A 20,056-nucleotide genomic window follows, 5' to 3' on the forward strand; every position below is an offset into this window, starting at 1 on the left:
TTGTTATCAGGGCATCATGGGCACCACTACACTTAAACTTGGGATGTCATAGCTAAGTCATGTCGGCTTTTTTCTGCTTTTAGCCGCCAACTCTTGTGCCATTATCGTGATTTGGCATGCTTTCCACTGGACACCAATAAAAAGTGTCTCACAAATACTCACACATGACATTTATGTCGGCTTATTTAGCTTTTGCGCTATTATCGCCGAAGGTCTGGTAGGCTATATCGCACGTTTCAGACAGATCGCCAAACACAGTTTGAAATTTACACAAGGGCTTTAATGTCAAATGGATGGAAATAACATGAATGAATAGACAGGTGGCACGCCGCAACGAGGGGGTGTGTCGCTATGTCCGGGGCTCATAATTTTCTATAGCAACTGATGAAGGTGCTATGTCTCCGGGATTTGGTCTCCTTTCACATGGTAACTTATTCAATTACCTGCACATTCATGTCTCGCTATGTCCGGGGCTCATGCTTCTGTGCGCGATTGGGGGGATTAACTGGGCATGTTCGCACGTCTCCTTCTGTTCACTCTCAGTTGTCGAGCTGCTCGTATTTTCATGCGTCTTTGTCTTCTTAACATGCGCTGCGTCCCATACAGCTTCTGAATCGACAACTTTGCCATGTAATAAAACTGTTCTTGAAAGGCAAGCCATTTTCTTTGCAGTTCTTGTCGTCTTTGTCCGTAGGCTACGAGCCAAACGGCGACCTGCTCCAGCAGAGTTTGTTCCATTTTCTTCTCCTTCTTTGTCGTTGTTCTGTTGTGGTCCTTCTGTGATTTGGGGCGAAAGTGGGCTGTGCCCGACTGACGTTTCACAAACAAGGCGTGTACCTGAATGTGCCTGGGGTCGGCTATGAGTCCGATCAGGCAAAAAATGGCCCGGGGCCGGCAGCTCCGAGCCGGCCACTCTCCTGAGCCCCGGGCGGCCCTGGGCCGCTGAAGCGCGGCTAATGAGATCAAGGCTATTGTGGTTATCGTAAATAATGAAGGCTGAAAGTCTGTCCTGGTCATTGGGTGATTGACACTTCGCAGCACACACTGCACACATTGGAATTCAACCTCATTATGCTACTAATCCCACGTGTGGGCAAGGGGCAGTCACAGACAATCGACTAATCCCAAATCCTGGCCATCAATTGATACGTGTCTTGGTCAATTGATAAAGAACAGACAGTTCATGAGGAGTTTCTTCTGGAATCAATGTGATATTAAGTTCTAAGCTGCACGTCTACACAGCATGACCTGCCATGCCCCTTTGAGACTTGTAGGGTTTAGAAGTAAGGGAATGGGGAATCTTTTAAAACGGCAAGCCCCTTTAGGAGACTGGAATAGATCCCGCTTTGCTGCATTGGTGAGGCGTAGAACGATTCATAGTTACCAGATTGAAAATCTTTTGCGAAGTCGTGATCAGTGCCGGATTAACGGACAGGCTAGATATGGCTGCAGCCTAGGGGCCATCACCTGCCAGGGGGGCCCTGACAGCCCGTACCCACACAGAGTAATTCCGCTCCGCTCTCATTGACAGCGCGGAGGTGAAGCGATATCGCAGCGGGACGCGATTTGATATAGACGAGCTCTCTACATCATGCAAATTTGATGGTCCAATAACCAATCAGATGGGCGTATGGGTAGCAAGGGTGGGAGTTACAACATTTTTTGAAAAACATGGCGGCGATTTCTGTGATTTCCAACATCACGTTTTTGCTTAATATAAAGACCCTAAATGCTTATAAATGTCACGACTATCACGGATTGATGTAAAAATGCACCACGAACTTATGTAACACAAATAGGTTACCCCACATTGCCATTTGATCACTCGATGTTTTGAGCTAACCGGGTAAGCTAACGTTAGCATTTTACCAGAACCAGGCAGCTACAAGCTTATATTAGACTACTTCTGTACTTCTATAATGATATAACGGGGCTTAAATGTTATCTTGGACCAAAACACAATTGCATTTAAGCCATGTACACACTGTGTTGTAATACTGGGTGAGTAATGTGTGTAAACGACCGTTCGCCATTTGTTATCTCGCTCGGTCTACCCGGTGTCAACTGCGAGACACAGGCTGCGCCGCGAGGGTCGAAAGTCGGGTGAGCAGCGTAGTTAGCCCCGGGAAGAATCTACTGGGAGTATCCGTGACCACACCCCCAGCGCGATATTACGCGTCGCGGATCCCGCCTGCCAATTTCCCCAGTGGGTACTAGGCGTGAGTGGCCAGAAGTGAAAAATTGCACAATTGTGACAAGATGCAATGTTGAGATATTCATTCATAGTGTTGAACACAGTTAGCAGACATGCTATCCTTTAAGGTACACTGTGCAGGAAATGGTCAAAAAAGGTATGCAACTATGCTGCTCAGTGAAACTGGGCTGCCTATTGCCAAATTTGATCTTTACATGGAGGTTTACTCAGTAATAAGCGAATATTTTCTAGTATGGTCCAAGTACAGTCATTTTTGCAGCTAAAAATGGCTACTGTATTTCTGGAAATTCAAAATGGCAGACCATGGAGAAGATCCCCCTTTTCATGTATAAAAAGTGCAAATTTTCCACTCATAATGAATACTTTGAATTTAATGGTGGTGGAAAAAAGGTAACATTAGGGAATGGGTAGCATGGATTCTGGAAATAAACAACTACAAATCTTACACAGTGTACCTTTAATTCCTAGCTTGCAATTATGACGCTGTGTAAACTTGTAGCCAATTTGTCTTCTGGGGGTGCCCAGGCCATCTTAATCCAGTCTTGGTCATGACGGTCTGGATGGGGCGTCAGTGCCATAGTCAGGGTATGACCAGAGATCTAGGCAGAGATACGTCATTGTAGTTATTTTCCAGTATGCACTTTATGTCGGGTGAACGCCCCTTTAGGAGACCTTCAGTTAGGAGACCTTCAGAGTCCTGAGGTTGATAATAAATGGAGTCCCCTCAGCGCTGTGGATGGCGGTAGCGCACGTCTTGTGCAAACACATCAAAAATAGAAGGGGGGGACAACGCCCCCTTAGGAGACCCAACTTGAGCACACTCGTTTGCATTGGGTGGGCGTGTTTGGGTGGGCGTGTTTTGAATCCTCTTTATTAAAATTCAACCCTCTTTGGTATGGCCACTCATTGCCCTCACCCAGCAGGCGGTGTCAGAATTCTGCAACATTCAGCATCATGATTCTGCAATATTCATGCAGGGCACCAAAAACACTCAATCTCAAAATCTCTTGTTTACTGGCATTTTAATTATTATTTTACATTGCTGTAAGTCTTAATACTGTGGCAATGCCAAGGTGTGTGCATACTAGACTAGAATGATCAGCTCACTGTTTACATCGTAATCATGTGCTTCAGTACTTTACTACGTGGCACCTACTAAATGCTGTACCCATATGTGATAAGTCCACAGGAAAAATCGGCATGCCCACAAATACAGTATGCACTACCTGAGGATATTTTTTAAGTTTTGTTTTTCTTTTTGAATCTTGAAAGTCAACGTGTTTACAATTAAATTGCATTTTACTCTATTTTCATATTCTTAATGCTAATTTTATCTGTTTCTAATTACAGGCTGTAGATTTGAAAAGATTGACTTTCTGGCTCCTCGATTTTCCTGTGTACTTCTCACTTTTCACATGGAAGAGAAATCGGCAGTTGATCCAACGACAGATGTCATTTCATATTCGTCAATATCCCTACATCAGTAGCATTCATTTTCAACTTCAACTGTTCAACTGTGTGGTTCATTTTGGACAACTGCAACAGGTAAAATGGTATATTTTTGTTTGCTGAAAGGACCAGTTACACTCGTTGATAATAATAGCCAATGCACACTTTAACATACAAATGCAACAGAGTACCACATTAAAAATCGGTAGTTTTCTACAAATAAATTATTGTTTAAAAAAATGAAGCAAACTTACAAAACATATTTACAGTCTTAAATATACAGCCTCAGCAATGAAGCCTTGTGGCTCACATGAATACATCTTCCATCACATAGTATAACATGACAACCTTGATGTGGTATACATTTACATGACCAGCATCATGTGCTGTAAGGGTCTACACTGGACACACACACACACACACACACACACACACACACACACACACACACACACACACACACACACACACACACACACACACACACACACACACACACACACACACACACACACACACACACACACACACACACACACACACACACACACACACACACACAGCACAAAAACACAGTCAAAGCGCCATACTACTATCGTCAATGAATCACCATTTACACAAAAGCCAAACCTTATACCTAAGAAAAGAAGATCAACCAATCCACTAACAATCAACAATACTGAATAAAACTCAGCACCGACTGGCAATATGGAGCAGATGGCTTTAAAATAACTGATTCAGCTCAGCAGAGAGTCCGTACAGGACAGTAAAAGAACAACAGCAACATTGCAGTCTCACACGCACAGGCGGAGGAGTAGAGGGGAGTAGTGAAAACCATTCTTGGCAATGATGGTAGTGTGTAGGGCCTTCTTCCCCTACAGTACAAGCAGTGCAGTAGACACAACACACACTTGCAAAAGTTGGTGTCCTTGCAGCCCACAATGGAAGGGTACGTGAGTGTATGTCTGTCTGTCTGTCTGTCTGTCTGTCTGTCTGTGTGTGTGTGTGTGTGTTTGTTTCTCAAGGCCTTGGCTGCCTTTCTCGGGTTGGCTCCTTTCTCCTTGTCCATGTCTGTACTTGCACTCATGTGATGTGACAGTAGCACAAGGAGCTCAGTAACGTGTGTGTGTGTGTGTGTGTTTGTGTGTTTATTGGGTTTCTGTTTTCATTTGTGGATCTTCCAGTTCCACAAGAGATGCAGAGGCCAGGAGGGTGTTGAGTGGCCGTGGTGTAGCACCTCTCGCTCCGCCCCCTGCCTGTTGCCAGCCAACCACACCTTCAGACCCTTAGACACACCTCCTGGATGGGCAAGAGGAAAGATGGGAGGAAGGGAGAAAGAAAAAGAGGAAGGAGGAAAGGAGAAAGAGAGAGTGGGACAGAGAGAGGTATAGGGAAGGAAAGAGAAGGGGTAGAGCGAAATGTAGAGTAGAGAAGAGGGAGGGATGGAGGGAAAGGGGGATATGGAGAGACGGGGAGGGAGATAAAACATACGTCAGCACAGCAGACTGGCAGGTGAACAGCATGCCATGTGCAGTACACGAACGCAGCATTCTACTCAGGCTGTGTACTACTCACAAACACACCACACAAAAATTCATGCCTGCAAATTAAATGGGAATACTAGTCCAAAACATGCCACCAGGGCCAGGCAGTTAAAAAGATACAGTATATAAATACAATGCAAAATGTTTCAGAAGACTGAGACTATGAGTGAGAGACAACAAAGCACTTGACAACGAAGCATGTCAACAAGGTATTAGTAATCAAGATAAATATAGGAGTTAAACCACATCATGTAATTAAATTGGGTTTTGTTATAAACTGGCTATTAATGGTTACTGACAGTTAATGGTAGCTGCTAATTTTCACAGTTAAAGCAAAACACAGCAATAAATCAAAGCAATAAAATCAAACGACACAGATTAATTTATTTAGACAATGCAAATTTCCTTAGTACACAGATGCAAACTTTCCTTTTTGTACACACGAGAAAAAGATAGCGGGTGGAATCTTGTATACTTTTAAATCGGCAAAGATAATGGCCAGAAGTTGACCTAGGAAGTATATTTGCAAGATAACGGTAACCACAAAGAGATATGTGTTTACATACAATAATAGAAACTTGCACTGACACCAGTGATGGCGTCAAGCAAGCAGATATACACAAAGCGAATTCAAATGTGAATAAATGTGTGATAAATCGTTGACCTGTGATCAACAACTGTCTTTAACTGTCACTGATAACACTCCCTGGATTTGATTGTACTGTAGATTAGCAGGGCACAAATCAATAGGGTGACCTTTGTGTAATCTATAGCATGACAGCAGACTACATGAAGTTATATGGGAGATACGATAAGACAAAGGTCATGGATTTACTAAATGTGCATGTGTGATGATAGCCAGGCTGTGCCCTCCTAGTGACGCAACAGCTTCAGCGTTGCTACCAGTCAGGTCAAGAGTCAATGCAAGTACTTTCTGAGTTCCCGCAAATACGGGAACTCCTCCCACTTTGTTGGGAAGCAAACAATCATTAGCAAACCAAGGGAGGCCATTTGGGAAATGCTGTTTGGGAAATGTTAATTGTTATGCTCTTGGTCAGACCAAGTCTCAAAGAGATTTGAAAGTCGATGATAATCAGGCTAGTGTGATGATGTGTGTGCAGAGCTGCTTGGCCAAAGTCATCTTAAAAAGGTGCCTGTACCCCATCCAACGCCCCATCTTCCATGTGTGTGTGTGCGTATGTGTGTAATCTCCATGCGGCTTTCATGTGCGTGTCAAAAATGGAAACACCAACCAACCACATGTATAGAATGTAATTGTGTGTGCGTGTGTGTGTGTAAAGGAGAAATTAAAAGACAGACACATATTAATGCAAAAAAGGTTAGTTACCTTACCTGTGGGTGTGGCTTCGGCCGTGTGTGTGGTCATCTCCCCCAAAAAACACAGCACACACGTGCAGGACACTCAGACGCAGACAGACACACACACACACGGCCCGTCCTCACTCACAGGTCTCTGTGAGGTGGAGGCAGCATGCAGCGCGCTCCTCCTTACTGTGGCCCAGATCCAGGCCGGCTGTGGCCCCCATCCACACCCCCCGGCTGCGGCCCGTCAGACGCTTCAGCTCCCCCGCCAAGGACAGGCCCTTACGCCGGTCGTCACGCACCGTCTGGGGATGGAGACAGACGGTCAGACATTTGTTAGGGTATGCACACACGCAGACATTCTTGGATATGCACAAATGATGGCAGAACCCCCGATACACACACACACGCACGCACACACACACACACACACACACACACACACACACACACACACACACAGACTGGGTACACAGTGACATCTATCGGACCAAAACACATTTTAATTTGCGGTTCTTGACAGTCTACGACATGCCCACACACACGCACGCACGCACACGCACGCACATGCACGCACACGCACGCACACCTACCTGCACCTGTTCCTTCAGTTTGAGGATGAACTTGCCCGCCCCTTTCCATCGGTTCTGGGCCTGGAAGACACACTCGTGGTCACACAGCACCCGCTGCACAGACTTGGGCGGTGCCCTCCAGCCCGGCGTCTCCTTGGACACCTCCTCCAGCAGCACGTAGCTACTCGCATCTGGCAACGACAGCAGCCCACTCGAGTGCTTGGCCTTACTCAGGGTCTGGAAGCAGGGGATGGACACATAACATGCGGTTAGACACATGACATAGCCTACTAGGACTAGACCTATTATAATGATAGCAATAAAAGCAATACTACTACTACTACTACTACTACTACTAACAATAATAATAATAGTAATAATCAATCAATTAATCAATCATTCAATCAATTAATCAATCAATCAGCCAATTAGACTGCACCTCAGCAGACAAAATACTATTCAGGGGTATATTTGTCGCTCATATGCACACACACATAATGTGTTTGAGTATGATATACTTTGCGGGTGTGTATTGTATTATATTATATTATATTATATTATATTATATTATATTATATTATATTATATTATATTATATTATATTCATAATAATAGTAATGATAACACAATTATAAGTAAGGGATAATTGACGACACGGTGTGCGTATAACATAATATAAAAACGGCTTTGCCCGAGACTAATACATTAATACATAATAATAATAAAACTAACAATAATAATAATAATACATTGGTTTTATATAGCGCTTTTCAAGATACTCAAAGACGCTTTACAGACCATAGAACATAAAAACAAAACACATTATGAACACAAATACATACAGGGACTCAACAAAAGTACAACAACAAAAAGACTGGATGGACTGGATGAAAAAAATAGACTGGATGGAAAAGTCGAGTGGATGGTTTTAGGTCCATTGTAGTGACATGGAGCTGTACGTGTTGTGGAGAGGTTAGCAGACGATGGGGGGCTGCATAACCCTGTTGACTTGGGTGGAAACCATCTAGCCACACAAGAAGTGAATGAGGCCTTCAGATGCAGATGCCCTCAATATCAATATCTCATCGCTGCTACAAGGGCAGATGTTTGTTTGGTCGATCTACTCCAGAATGAGTGCGATCACATCCAAATACATGCAAGAACAGGTCTGTATATCTATAAACGGTGGGAACTGTGCTGCTGAAAACTTTGGGCATACCATTTTTGTAAGTTAAGACTGCAAAAGGAAGTGCTTTGGAGAAGGTCAACTAATTAAACCGAAAACATGTTCATACCACACAGACAGAATATTTCATATACATTTCTTCTATGCTCTTCTTCTCTAACGTTCAGCATACTGTACAGTGATGTCTTTAACAAATATCCAAAGGCTGAGACTGCAATATTCAGTGGGGTCGAAGCCCCCCCAAGGAAGCCAGAGGCAGAGGCCAAGAACCAAGAAACGCTCCTCAGAACTTATCTCTACCACACAATATAATAGACTATTACACAGTTGATATGGTAGAATGAAGTCAAGTATTGTACACAAACCCACACTCTGTACACAAGTCCACTACAACCTGTGGGTATATTACATATTGTGCTCGCACGGACACATGCACACACGCAGGCACGCACATGCACGCATGCACACGCGCACGCATGCACACGCGCACGCGCACGCGCAAACTGTCAGCTGTAACAACAGTGCAGAGAAGATGTAGTAAAGCTTCCCAATGTCGATGGCATTCTTACCGCCCCAACACCATCAGTTCCAGTTCCACTACCATGCTTGACTGTAAGTATGGGACACATTTTTCTTTGTATTATTCACTTGGTTACCACCACCACACATGCTTCGCACCATCCAAAGAAATTGTGTTTATCATGTTCTCATCAGAGACAAACTAAGGATGTGGATTGCTGGAGCTATACCCTGTGGTCTGATGACACCAAGATAAACAAATTGGTTTGAGATAGTGTCAAGCATGTGTGGTGGTAACTAGGCTATGGCATTTTATAGGTGTGTACTCACTTTTGATTTCACAAAATGGGAAAAATTGTAGGCTAGAATTTGAGTTAAATCATTAACCTTTTCTATTGTAAGCTCAAACGATGTTGTATCAAACTTACTCTATGCACATTTTGGAAATGAAGTATTAAAATATTGTTCAAAATGTTACTTTTTCAAAGGGGTGTGTGTACTCATTATTGCTGTGCACTGCCACTGTTGCACTGGCCACCATTTACATGACAGCTAAAGGCTGTTTCTAGGAGATAAAAACTGGATGGTGAATCACGTAGCAGACTCAAGTCAGTGCTTAGTGTTATCCACAGTGAAATCTAGATACTCTTGTTCTAAATATGTGATCTAAAAAGGATGTGTAAGACTATTCATTCTATGTATACCGTATATAGTATTATGACATCACAATAGAACATGTGATGTCATAACATTCTTAAAGCTCACAAATTGCTGAGTGATCATTAGTGAAATTCCAGAGACAGCAAGCAGACTTCAAGTCACTTCAATTCTTACATCATGATTTCATTGAATATGGTATGTTGCAAATCTTTCCTGAGACTTAACAATAGCGAATAGCTAATAATTATTTACTATGTATGACATTCACATTTTAAATAGCTGTAAAAAGGTTCAAGTCAAAGAGGGAAACGTGATACAGCGGCAATGTAGGAAGAAAATGTTAATTTCATATTATGTAGATATAAAGATAGATTTATGTCATCTGTACAGTGTTATTTTTAACAAACTCATCAAAACTTAGCTTGTCTGACTGCATACTCTTGTACTAAATATTAAGATACTTCTTGCAACTGATCTGATAGTTTTAAGTCAGTAAATGGTCCTAGATAAGTCCTAAATATATTGTAGATAATGCTAGAGCAATATCATCCTAATGGATGTCTTAGGTCTTCAGAACCTCCTCTACTGGTTGTGGCCAGGGTCAACAGGGTGAAATGGCATTTACTCATTATTCTGCCAAATGCTGGAACCAGCCTCCTGTCCAAATTAGAACTCCTCCAACAGTATCTTGTTTTAAAAAGAAACTAAAAACAGTTTTATTTTCATCTGCCTTTGGTGAGAGATATCAACTATCTATAAAACAATAATAGGCCTATTTTTTTCTTTCTTCTTTCTCTACTTTTTAGCGCATTGAATGTCAGTTTTGTATGATAATGTACTATATAAATAATATTGATTGATTGATTGTTGGTTGATTGATCTATTTGTTAAAAACTGGATGTAGAAATTCCTTCTATATGGATAGAGTATTATGACATCACAATACATGATCATGTGTCCTGTCACAATATTCTTAAAGCCCCCAAATTCATCAGAATGGTCATTACCAGTCAATCAAAGACAGCAAACAGATCATCTTATGTAGTTCTTTCATAATGATTTAATTCAGTATGGTATGTCACACAGATGTTCCGAGATTTAGCAATGGTTAACCTTATAGAATCATTGTAATATAGGCTATAGGCCTATTCGATTTCTACAACTGTAAAAGGTTCAATCCAAAAAGCTAGATTTGATACAACAGCTACGTGTACAGTGTAAAATGGTCAACGTACAGTATATGATATATAGGCCTATTGTATAATATGTGTATGTGTACTGTATAAAGATATGTGTATATTTTATCAGCTCTATCTGTGTTCCATTCCTTATAATAATGTCCTCATTGGTAATCAGGCTTGACCATAGCATACACTATGCCTCTGCATGTTTCAGTTTAGGACAGAGGAATTGAGGAGATATGTGTCACTTCCGACACTTCTTCCTGTAGAGGTAAGTAATGCTGCCCTTTGGCACTTATAGCAAATGCTAAGAAAAGAAACCAATTTAAAGTTATTATAAGTAGGTCTATCATTGTATACACATTAAAAAGGCAGTGTTAATTCAATACTTAGAGATAATTCAACATCTTTCAGAGTCTATGGTCCCAGAGTGTTCAATTAACACTGCATTTGTTTTGCTGTGTACAAACATCCCTTACTTATTTTATATTTTTGCTTTGAAGGGAAAAAAAGAACAAATTTAATCAAGAATGTTCATTTGATATTCATCAGCACCAGCATTAAGAGCTTAACAGAAAATGTCTTTATTGGTAATCAGGCTTGACCATAGTATACACTATGCCTCTGCATGTTTCAGTTTAGGACAGAGGAATTGAGGAGAGTCTTTTCATGTCCGACTCTTCAATACGTAAAAGTAAGTAATGGTACTAAATACCCTTTGGCATTACAGTACACTGAATCAAATAGTAAGAAAAGAAACAATTTAAAGCAATTATAAGTATAATTGTAGGATTATAAAAACATCCTTTACAGATTTATATTTTTGCTTCGAAAAAAAAAGTGAAGATCTTTAAATATATAATAAAGATTGTTCGTTCCATATCAATTACCACCAGCAATATGGGCTTAACAGATGTTGGACAATTCTCTAACCCCACATTTGTCTGTTGATCACATTGTAAAGGTGGACATTTTTTTCGTTTATGGATTTTCTATGTGAGGTCAATCTCAAAGTGTGCTTTGGGTTAGGGTTAGTATCCCTAACCTGTCAGTTAAGAAATCTTGAGGTTCTGTTTAGATTTAGCAGTAACAACAATTTTAGCAAGAAACAAATGTCAGCCACCTCTTAAAGGAGAAGTCCAGTTTTTTGAACATTAAGGTCATTTTCTGAGTGGTCTGCAATGTTTTAGAGTCCCCCTCACCGTTTATTTCATGATTGCTGCAGTCTCTGTTATTTGGCTGATTTGGATTTGATCTCAACCAGCTTTAGAATGGCCGTCTATGGGCACCTGCAACTCTGTTCTTAAAATCACCTTTAACATTTGTTTTCAAGAATATGCAACTCAGCATGTGTTCAGCAGTATTCACTGGTGTTCCTTAACAATTTTTGTAGCGAAATATGACATCTGTGGTGTTTTATGTGCGTTTTATGTAGCAATTTGTAAATTAAGTTTCACTTTCACTTTCTTTCACAAAATGGCACATATAAAATGACGGAAGCCCTATTTCTCCTTGAAACTTGTTAGGAACTGCTAGCGAACATCCCTAACCACTTTGTGAGCTGTAGACTTTCGAAAACAAATGTTTAAGGTGATTTTAAGAACAGAGTTGCAGGTGCTCATAGACGGCCATTCTAAAGCTGGTTGAGATCAAATCCAAATCAGCCAAATAACAGAGACTGCAGCAAACATGAAATAAACCGTGAGGGTGACTCTAAAACATTACAGACCACTCAGAAAATGGCCTTAATGTTCAAAAAACTGGACTTCTCCTTTAAAGTGCAGGAGAAAGCAATCAGCCCTTACAATTTGATAAATGGAGAGATGTCCGCTTAGTATTCAGATGAGTGGGTATTATGTACGGGGTGGAGAATTGTCCACCTAGCTGAACCATCATGAATGAGTCATCATGTACACCGTACATTTTGCTGTGTTAATTCAACACCTGAAGAGCAAATTGAGGCTATGAGGGTTGAATTCAGGTCTCTAACATATACTGTGTAATTTCCCTTACGAAGTTCTCCTCTTCCCCTTTACTTCCATAGATATATGAGTACTCCGAGATGCAGCGCGCAAGCCTGCCCCCGCCCCTGCCCCTGCCCCTGCCCCTGCCCCTGCCCCTGCCCCTGCCCCTGCCCCTACCCCTGCCCCTGCCCCTGCCCCTGCCCCTGCCCCTGGTTGATGAGCGTGCAATAGCATGGCTTAATATAGATTGGGAGCGGCCCTCCTCTGTGCGGCCCTCCTCTGCTCTCTCCCTCTCCTCTGCATTGATTTCGGAGGACATGTCGGCACACTTTCGGCTGTCTGGGGCTGGGGACTTCGTGCCCCCCCTGTGGCAATTTCCATCACCCTGCCCGTCCCTAGTCAGCTTGACATCCGAGGAGAACTTTATCATGGAGCCTCCATCCTTCTCCTTCTCCACTGCAACTGTTGGGGCAGAGCTGGACCCCACTGGGAGGGCATTTGCTGCCATGGATGAGATGGCTCTCATGACAGTAAGTTCACTGAGTGTCAAGGTAGATGATAAAATTCCCCTTCTAAATAGCCTATCAAAAGGGTCAAGGGACAAGTCAGACTATTGACATTAAATGTATAATTTCCAGGATGAATCCATAAAGGCCAAGGGCTCATATGGTGTGGTGTTCAAAAATATATTTTCATATAGTCTAACTGCACTTTAAATACAAAGGTTTTCCTTGTTCTCTCAGGTCCAACAGTCCAGAGGTGACCAGGAAAAGCAGGAGGAGGTGAGCGAGAAGGAAAGTGATCTGGAGAAGAAGAAGGAGAAGAAGAAGGGAGGGAAGCTTAAGAGATGGAGAAGAAAGATGAAGAGCCTGTGCTGTATCTTCTGCTGCTGCTGGAGGAGGAGAGTGGAGGAAGAGGAGGAGGAGGAGGAGGAGAAGAACGAAAAGGCAGCGGGGAGAGGAGATGAGGGTCAGGAGGCATGAGACTGGAGGGACCCTGAGAGCAGGTTAGACCATCCCAGAAGGGAAGCACTCAGCTTAGATTGCATGATATTGTCAAGATAGCCTAAAACAATTCACTCATGTTTCAAAGTTTAAATCTCCATGTTTCCATCAATATACTGTAAGAGCATGGCTTGATAATTGTTTGTTTCTCATCATGGGTTTTTATTTTACACGTTTGATTCGGTACCAGTCTGGCAAAGCTACCTATACATCTAGAGAGGCCCAATGTATCTAGTAGATGATGAGATATTTCAATGTGCTTAAATAATATGGTTTGTTTGTTTCTCATCATACTGTAGGAGGTGATGGGCCAGTACGGTGCGACTCTCTGCACCAGTCAGGCAGCTCTACATCTACTGTCCTAGAGGCCCATTATATCTGGAGGATGGTGATGATTGGCTACTACAACATCAAAATCTCACCTCTGCTCCAGACAGTCACCCAGACCTCCTACTACTATGCTCTCCACTCACACCCTCAATCTGCCTCAACCCTCTCATCACATACAGACAAAGACACAAGCACACAGATTCACTCACAGACACACACATGCATACTCGCACGCACACACGCACACACCAGGGGTGGAACTTCATTTGTTTTCCACCAGTCACTGTGGCAGGTAGATCTTAAAATCTCAAAGGCTGACCAAACTGTCTGAAATAAATACAATCCTTGTTGCAGTAGACGCAACATTTACATGTTAAGCTAGTCCTACATTTGCACATTGTCATCCTACGTACAGAGTTGGCAATCGACTTCCGGCGATAGAATATTTAATTATGACCGCTAGGTAGGCCCCCTAGATTGTTTTGCACATATCTGCAGTTTATTCAGTTAAATTGTTAGGTTACTGCAGAACTCAGCTCTTCAAGAGGAGTAGGCAATTTCAGAAAGGAGTCTTACCAGTGATATTCTTTAACTCGGCTCCTCTCTAAAAAGAAGGACAAATAGGCGCTCAGCTTGATGCTGCACTAAACCGCTTTGACAGACAGACAAACCTACACTTCCATTCCACCACAGTTGCCATAACATGAGAACTGCCGTGTCAGTGTGTCTGTGTGTCTGGCTGTGAGCACTAAGATAAAAGATGGACTATCAAAAGCAAGTTCTCTAAAGAATGGAAATACAGTGAAGACCGTTGCAACAAACTTTTTGGATAGGCCATGTTAAACGTCAGCGTTCTGGCCGGTAAGTGATGCTTCACATCAGCACCACGCCAGCAACACGTGGATTTATTTGTAACACCACAACGAAACAGCACAAGACCGGTTTTGGATAAAACTTGTAAGTCACTTTGGCTGTTTCATTTCACACTGCTGGACTGGCATGATGGTACTTTCGAATTTATTTAGGCTAATTTAAAATGTTTAGATGACGGAGGCTACTTGTGGAAGAGAATCTTTCCTCGGAATGTACCCTTTTTCATTTTATGCTTTAATATATTTGCCATGAACCATGTATTAGGCCTAGTGGGAGTGATGTTTGTGATATGCCGGTGTGCTGCACAGTCGCAAATGGTTGACAGCTCTCCCTCGGTGCTATCTGCCGCGCACAGGAACTTCTCCATGCGCTGAGCAGTTATCCCATGTTAACCCAAAGCTGCCTACGACCACGTGGTTTTGCGGGCAGTTGTTTCTATCGATAAATTATAAGGGGAACACCTTAATAGGCCTACTTACTGGACGCGATTTGGATCTTATCACTGCCCTGTTGCGGCCAAAAAAATGCCTGGACATTAAGGCTATTTATAGCTTCAGCTGAGGTGATTTTTTTCACCCATCAAAGTGACGGGTGAGGTTGGACGGGTGCTTATTTCCATCCCTAGTTCGCTCGCACGCACGCACACACACACACACACACACACACACACACACACACACACACACACACACACACACACACACACACACACACACACACACACACACTCACACACACACACACACACACACACACACACACACACACACACACACACACACACACACACACACACACACACACACACTCCTTTAAATGGGTATCCAATAAAAGATAACTTGTTGGTACCACACATCTTGTTGTCTGCCTGCGGTCATGTAACCATTACATCTGAACTTCTTGAAAATGTTTCATTTGTTTCTTTAAGCTATGTCAAGTAGAATCGAAAAAATTATACTTATTATTGAGTTATTAAGTTAAGTACTTATTAGCCAGTTAAAAAAGGGTGCTTTTGCACACAGCTGTAGTTGGACAGGTGCATAGGACATTAACTCAGGTTGTCATTCAAGTGTAAGAAAGATTCAGCAGCACACTGTCCATTCCATCAGGGCATCGCCGACAGTTTGCAGAACTCTTCTTAACACAGTGTGCAGTACCACCATTCAACCGGGTGCATTAATTAAAATTTGCTTCAAAATGAGTTACAGCTAGCAAATCTCTTCACTGGTTTACCATACTACTTCTACTCTTGGGACGAAAGATACACGGTCACACACAAGATAACTGCAGCGGCCAATGTAAACATGAAATAAAAGATAATTGCCCCTAACGAACGATCAACACCACTGTGCTACCTGGTGGATGATGTCCTGTGCCGTGCTGTGGCGGTTGGCTTTGATGACGGTGCGGGGCTGTTCTGGGGTTACGTCGTGGACGTGCACCAGGAAAGAGTCTTCATCCACTGGACCACCAGCTAGCTCTTCCACCTTCTCTGGGGCCACAGTCCTATCCAGGAGATTCTAAAGAGAGGAACATGTCATTAGATGTGGTAGAATGCAAAGACTTTATAGTATACATATATTAAAATATAGCATTATACAGTGTAATTGAGTTAGGTGCTCTCTCTCCACTCTTCATACTGGTCTTTTTATCACAACACTACGAGGAGTCTGTGCATCACAGACAGCTAGTACATGTATCAACCACTAGGGGGAGCTCCAGCACCAGAAAATGTAGGCTGACATGTAGGCACAGTAACATTTCAAATCATTCTCTCTCTCTCTCTCTCTCTCTCTCTCTCTCTCTCTCTCTCTCTCTCTCTCTCTCTCTCTCTCTCTCTCTCTCTCTCTCTGACATCCAAAACTAATCACCCTCTAATACAACCATTCATCCTGTCACCAATACAACTATCCACTGACACCTAACATAAATCTTCTGTCTGACGTTATCGTAATGATGGACATACACAAACACAACACGCATCACCCATGACACACACACACACACACACACACACACACACACACACACACACACACACACACACACACACACACACACACACACACACACACACACACACACACACACACACACACACACACACACACACACACGTACACACCTCCTCCTTGGTCTTGAGGCATAGGCGTGCCAGGTAGCCCTCCTCCGGGTTCCAGCTGTTGAGGATCTTCAGCACCTCCTCCTCTGGCCCCAGCACCCTCTGCAGGGGGGGCTTACCCCGCGCCTCCCCTCGACCCAGAGGAAGCTTCTCCTCCAGCAGGTACACAGAGGAGGAGGAGGAGGAGGATGGCAGGAGCTGGGGAGGGGGAGGAGAGAGAGAGAGAGAGAGAGAGAGAGAGAGAGAGAGAGAGAGAGAGAGAGAGAGAGAGAGAGAGAGAGAGAGAGAGAGAGAGAGAGAGAGAGAGAGAGAGAGAGAGAGAGAGAGAGAGAATAAAGACAAAGAAGTGAGATTCAAACACTCCTAGTCCTTGTGTCTCTCACACTTAGATGCTATTACTTTTGGTTGTTTTACTCATCTGGTACCTGCATGTACGTCACATTTCATACACATCACATAATTGCATTACAAAGCGGATTCCAAAAAAGTTGGGACACTTGGTATTTTGTGAATACAATCAAAATGCTGCTATTTTCAAAACATTCAATATGTTAATAAGGTAGAGCATTGTGTACAGACAACATATCAGTTGTTAAAGCCAAGCAGAATGATTGTTTTGGGGTAATTATGTGATCATTTAAAATTTCACCCTTGCAACAAATTCCAAAAAAGTTGGGACAGGGCCAATAAAATGCTTTTTTATGTTGGATAAGACTAAACACAACACAAGGGAGGAGACTTAACATTTAAATACTTTGACTGATGGCATGATTTTATTTAAAAAATAGATATTTTGATGTGCGAGACATGATTTCAGCAGCTCAACTGATAGGTGTGTTCTTCGACTTGTTTACCTTCTTGTTATGCTTAATACGTGGCATATCCTCACTGCAAGAAAACAATTTTGTCACCTGTTTACTCTTATGATGGAACCACACTGTTGGAACATAGTAGAGATTGAAATTTGCCATCATTATGGGGCAATATCTAAAGACTGTGCTCCAAAATATAATGCCTTGGTAGCTATGTATGCTGTTTAAAGTCTGAATATATAATTCAGCCCTCATTTTAATGCTCTACATGAGTAAGAAGACCATAACCAAGGCATCTCTGCACCCCTTTACCATCATATATGCCGTCTTTCAGACTGACCACTAAATCAAGCTGAAGTATTCATTTACTTCATAACCTGGAGGTTGCATGACTCCATGATTTTAAATAAGAATGAAATATTTTCCATTCTGTAATCAGAGGACAGTTTCACATGTCTCCTAGGTCCATCTAGAATGAGCTTTGCCACTTGCAACACTGTTTAATGTCTGCATCATGTGCCTTAATCAAGTGTTGTGTTTATGGTCATTTTTTCAACAGCTGTCATTGTTGGAGTGTCATAGTTTGCTTATTGACGATGGGTATGTCATGATCTCATAACTCGTGCAATGATTTCACAGAACTCTACATTACAGAAATAGGCCTTATATGCCTGCAATTTTGAGAATTCAATCTTTCTGTGTAATAGATCAGTAATTAGTCCCTCAAAATCTTCGCTTCTGAGTGCCACAGCCTCTCTGTGATGGTATTTTATCTGTGCATTCATGTTGGCAGTCAATATAGTTCCTTTCAAAATATTCCTCCTTGTGTTATTTTTAGAATTATTCAACTATTACAACATTTTTTGGCCCTGTCCCAACTTTTTTGAGATTTGTTGCATGGGTCGAATTTTAAATGACCACATATTTCCCTCAAAACAATGCTTTTGCCTCATTTTAACTGTTCCTATGTTGACCTTGTGCCATTGTGCATCTTATGCATGGATTGAATGTTTTGAAAATGCCAGCATTTTGATTTTATTCACAAAATACCAAGTGTCCCAACTTTTTTGGAATCCGCTTTGTACATGTATGAGATGTCCACTTTTCTGTAAGGACAAATATATACTACATATTGCATGTATGGGGAGGGGATTTCTTTAACTGTTATTTGAAATGAGCTTAGACTATACATTAAGATATTAGTACTATGTATTGTATCTGTCCCTATCAAATAAACCACAACTAAGAAAGTAATTGTACTTACTTTGCTAATGAGTTGTGCCACTGTGGTTCTCTCTCCGATGCACACCACTGTGAAGGGTTCTGGTCCCGGGGCCCCGTGCACCGTCACTTTGTACTGCACAGCAGCCCGCCGCTCCTCTGTACTGAACAGCTGCATGAGGGGGGACAGGCCCAGGTTAGTCCACAGTAGTGTTTCTCAATGGGGGCTCTACAGCCCCCCAGGGGGCTTTAGGGAGCCCTAGGGGGATGTTGAGAAGTATACAGCTGAGAGCTGGAGGTGCTCAGTTGCCATTGAGGGGCATTAGCCTATTTATATCCCCGAAACGCGGAGCGTCGGGGATGTAATGGTTTTGCGTGCGGCGGCGCTGCCGCCGCCGCGTAAGGTCTTTCGTGTTAACGCGATAACTTTTGAATGGATGTTTAGATTTGTCCCAGATTTTTTGGGTGAATGCTCTAGGGTAGGTTCATGAACTGATTTGAGTTTGGAGGTCAACACTTTCAAGATGGCTGAATTCAAGATGGCCGAATTTTTGTTTGGCCCATAACTTCTGACTGGGTGGATGGATTTCTCCCAGATTTGGTGTGTTAATGATCTAAGGTAGGTTCATGAACTTATTCGAGTTTGGAGGCCAACACTTTCAAGATGGCTGAATTCAAGATGGCCGAATTTTTGTTTGGCTCATAACTTCTGACCAGTTGGATGGATTTCTCCCAGATTTGGTGTGTTAATGCTCTAGGGTAGGTTCATGAACTTATTCGAGTTTGGAGGCCAACACTTTCAAGATGGCTGAATTCAAGATGGCAGAATTTTTGTTTGGCTCATAACTTCTGACCAGTCGGATGGATTTGTCCCAGATTTGGTGTGTTAATGCTATAGGGTAGGTTCATGAACTGATTTCAGTTCGGAGGTCAACAGTTTCAAAATGGCGGAATTTTTATTTGGCCCATAACTTCTGACTGGTTGGATTGATTTGCCCGGTACTACCTTATTTTAACAGTTCACCATTTCAGTGAATCTACCATATTAGGTACAGTGTAACAATATTTAATACCATGTAAT

At 42.4% G+C, this 20,056-nt stretch overlaps 1 protein-coding gene across 6 annotated transcripts in view; it reads right to left on the reverse strand.

Moving 5' to 3' along the window:
• Positions 1-2,736: 2,736 nt before the first annotated feature.
• LOC134441038 (1-phosphatidylinositol 4,5-bisphosphate phosphodiesterase epsilon-1-like) overlaps positions 2,737-20,056 on the reverse strand; it is a 126,836-nt gene continuing 109,516 nt past the window's right edge. For 5 of the 6 annotated variants that reach the window (XM_063191239.1, XM_063191236.1, XM_063191235.1 and 2 more), the window contains 6 exons: positions 19,019-19,147; positions 16,946-17,140; positions 16,176-16,340; positions 7,125-7,340; positions 6,562-6,836; positions 2,737-4,963 (listed from right to left, as the gene is read on the reverse strand). In XM_063191239.1, the coding sequence (XP_063047309.1) occupies positions 6,669-6,836; positions 7,125-7,340; positions 16,176-16,340; positions 16,946-17,140; positions 19,019-19,147 (873 nt within the window). In that variant the 3' untranslated portion in view covers positions 2,737-4,963; positions 6,562-6,668. Of the gene's footprint in view, positions 4,964-6,556; positions 6,837-7,124; positions 7,341-16,175; positions 16,341-16,945; positions 17,141-19,018; positions 19,148-20,056 lie in introns of all 6 variants that reach the window. The other variant, XM_063191234.1, reaches the window with a different exon arrangement.

This window comes from Engraulis encrasicolus, chromosome 24 (genome assembly GCF_034702125.1).
Source record: "Engraulis encrasicolus isolate BLACKSEA-1 chromosome 24, IST_EnEncr_1.0, whole genome shotgun sequence".
In the NCBI taxonomy this organism is placed as follows: Eukaryota; Metazoa; Chordata; class Actinopteri; order Clupeiformes; family Engraulidae; genus Engraulis; species Engraulis encrasicolus.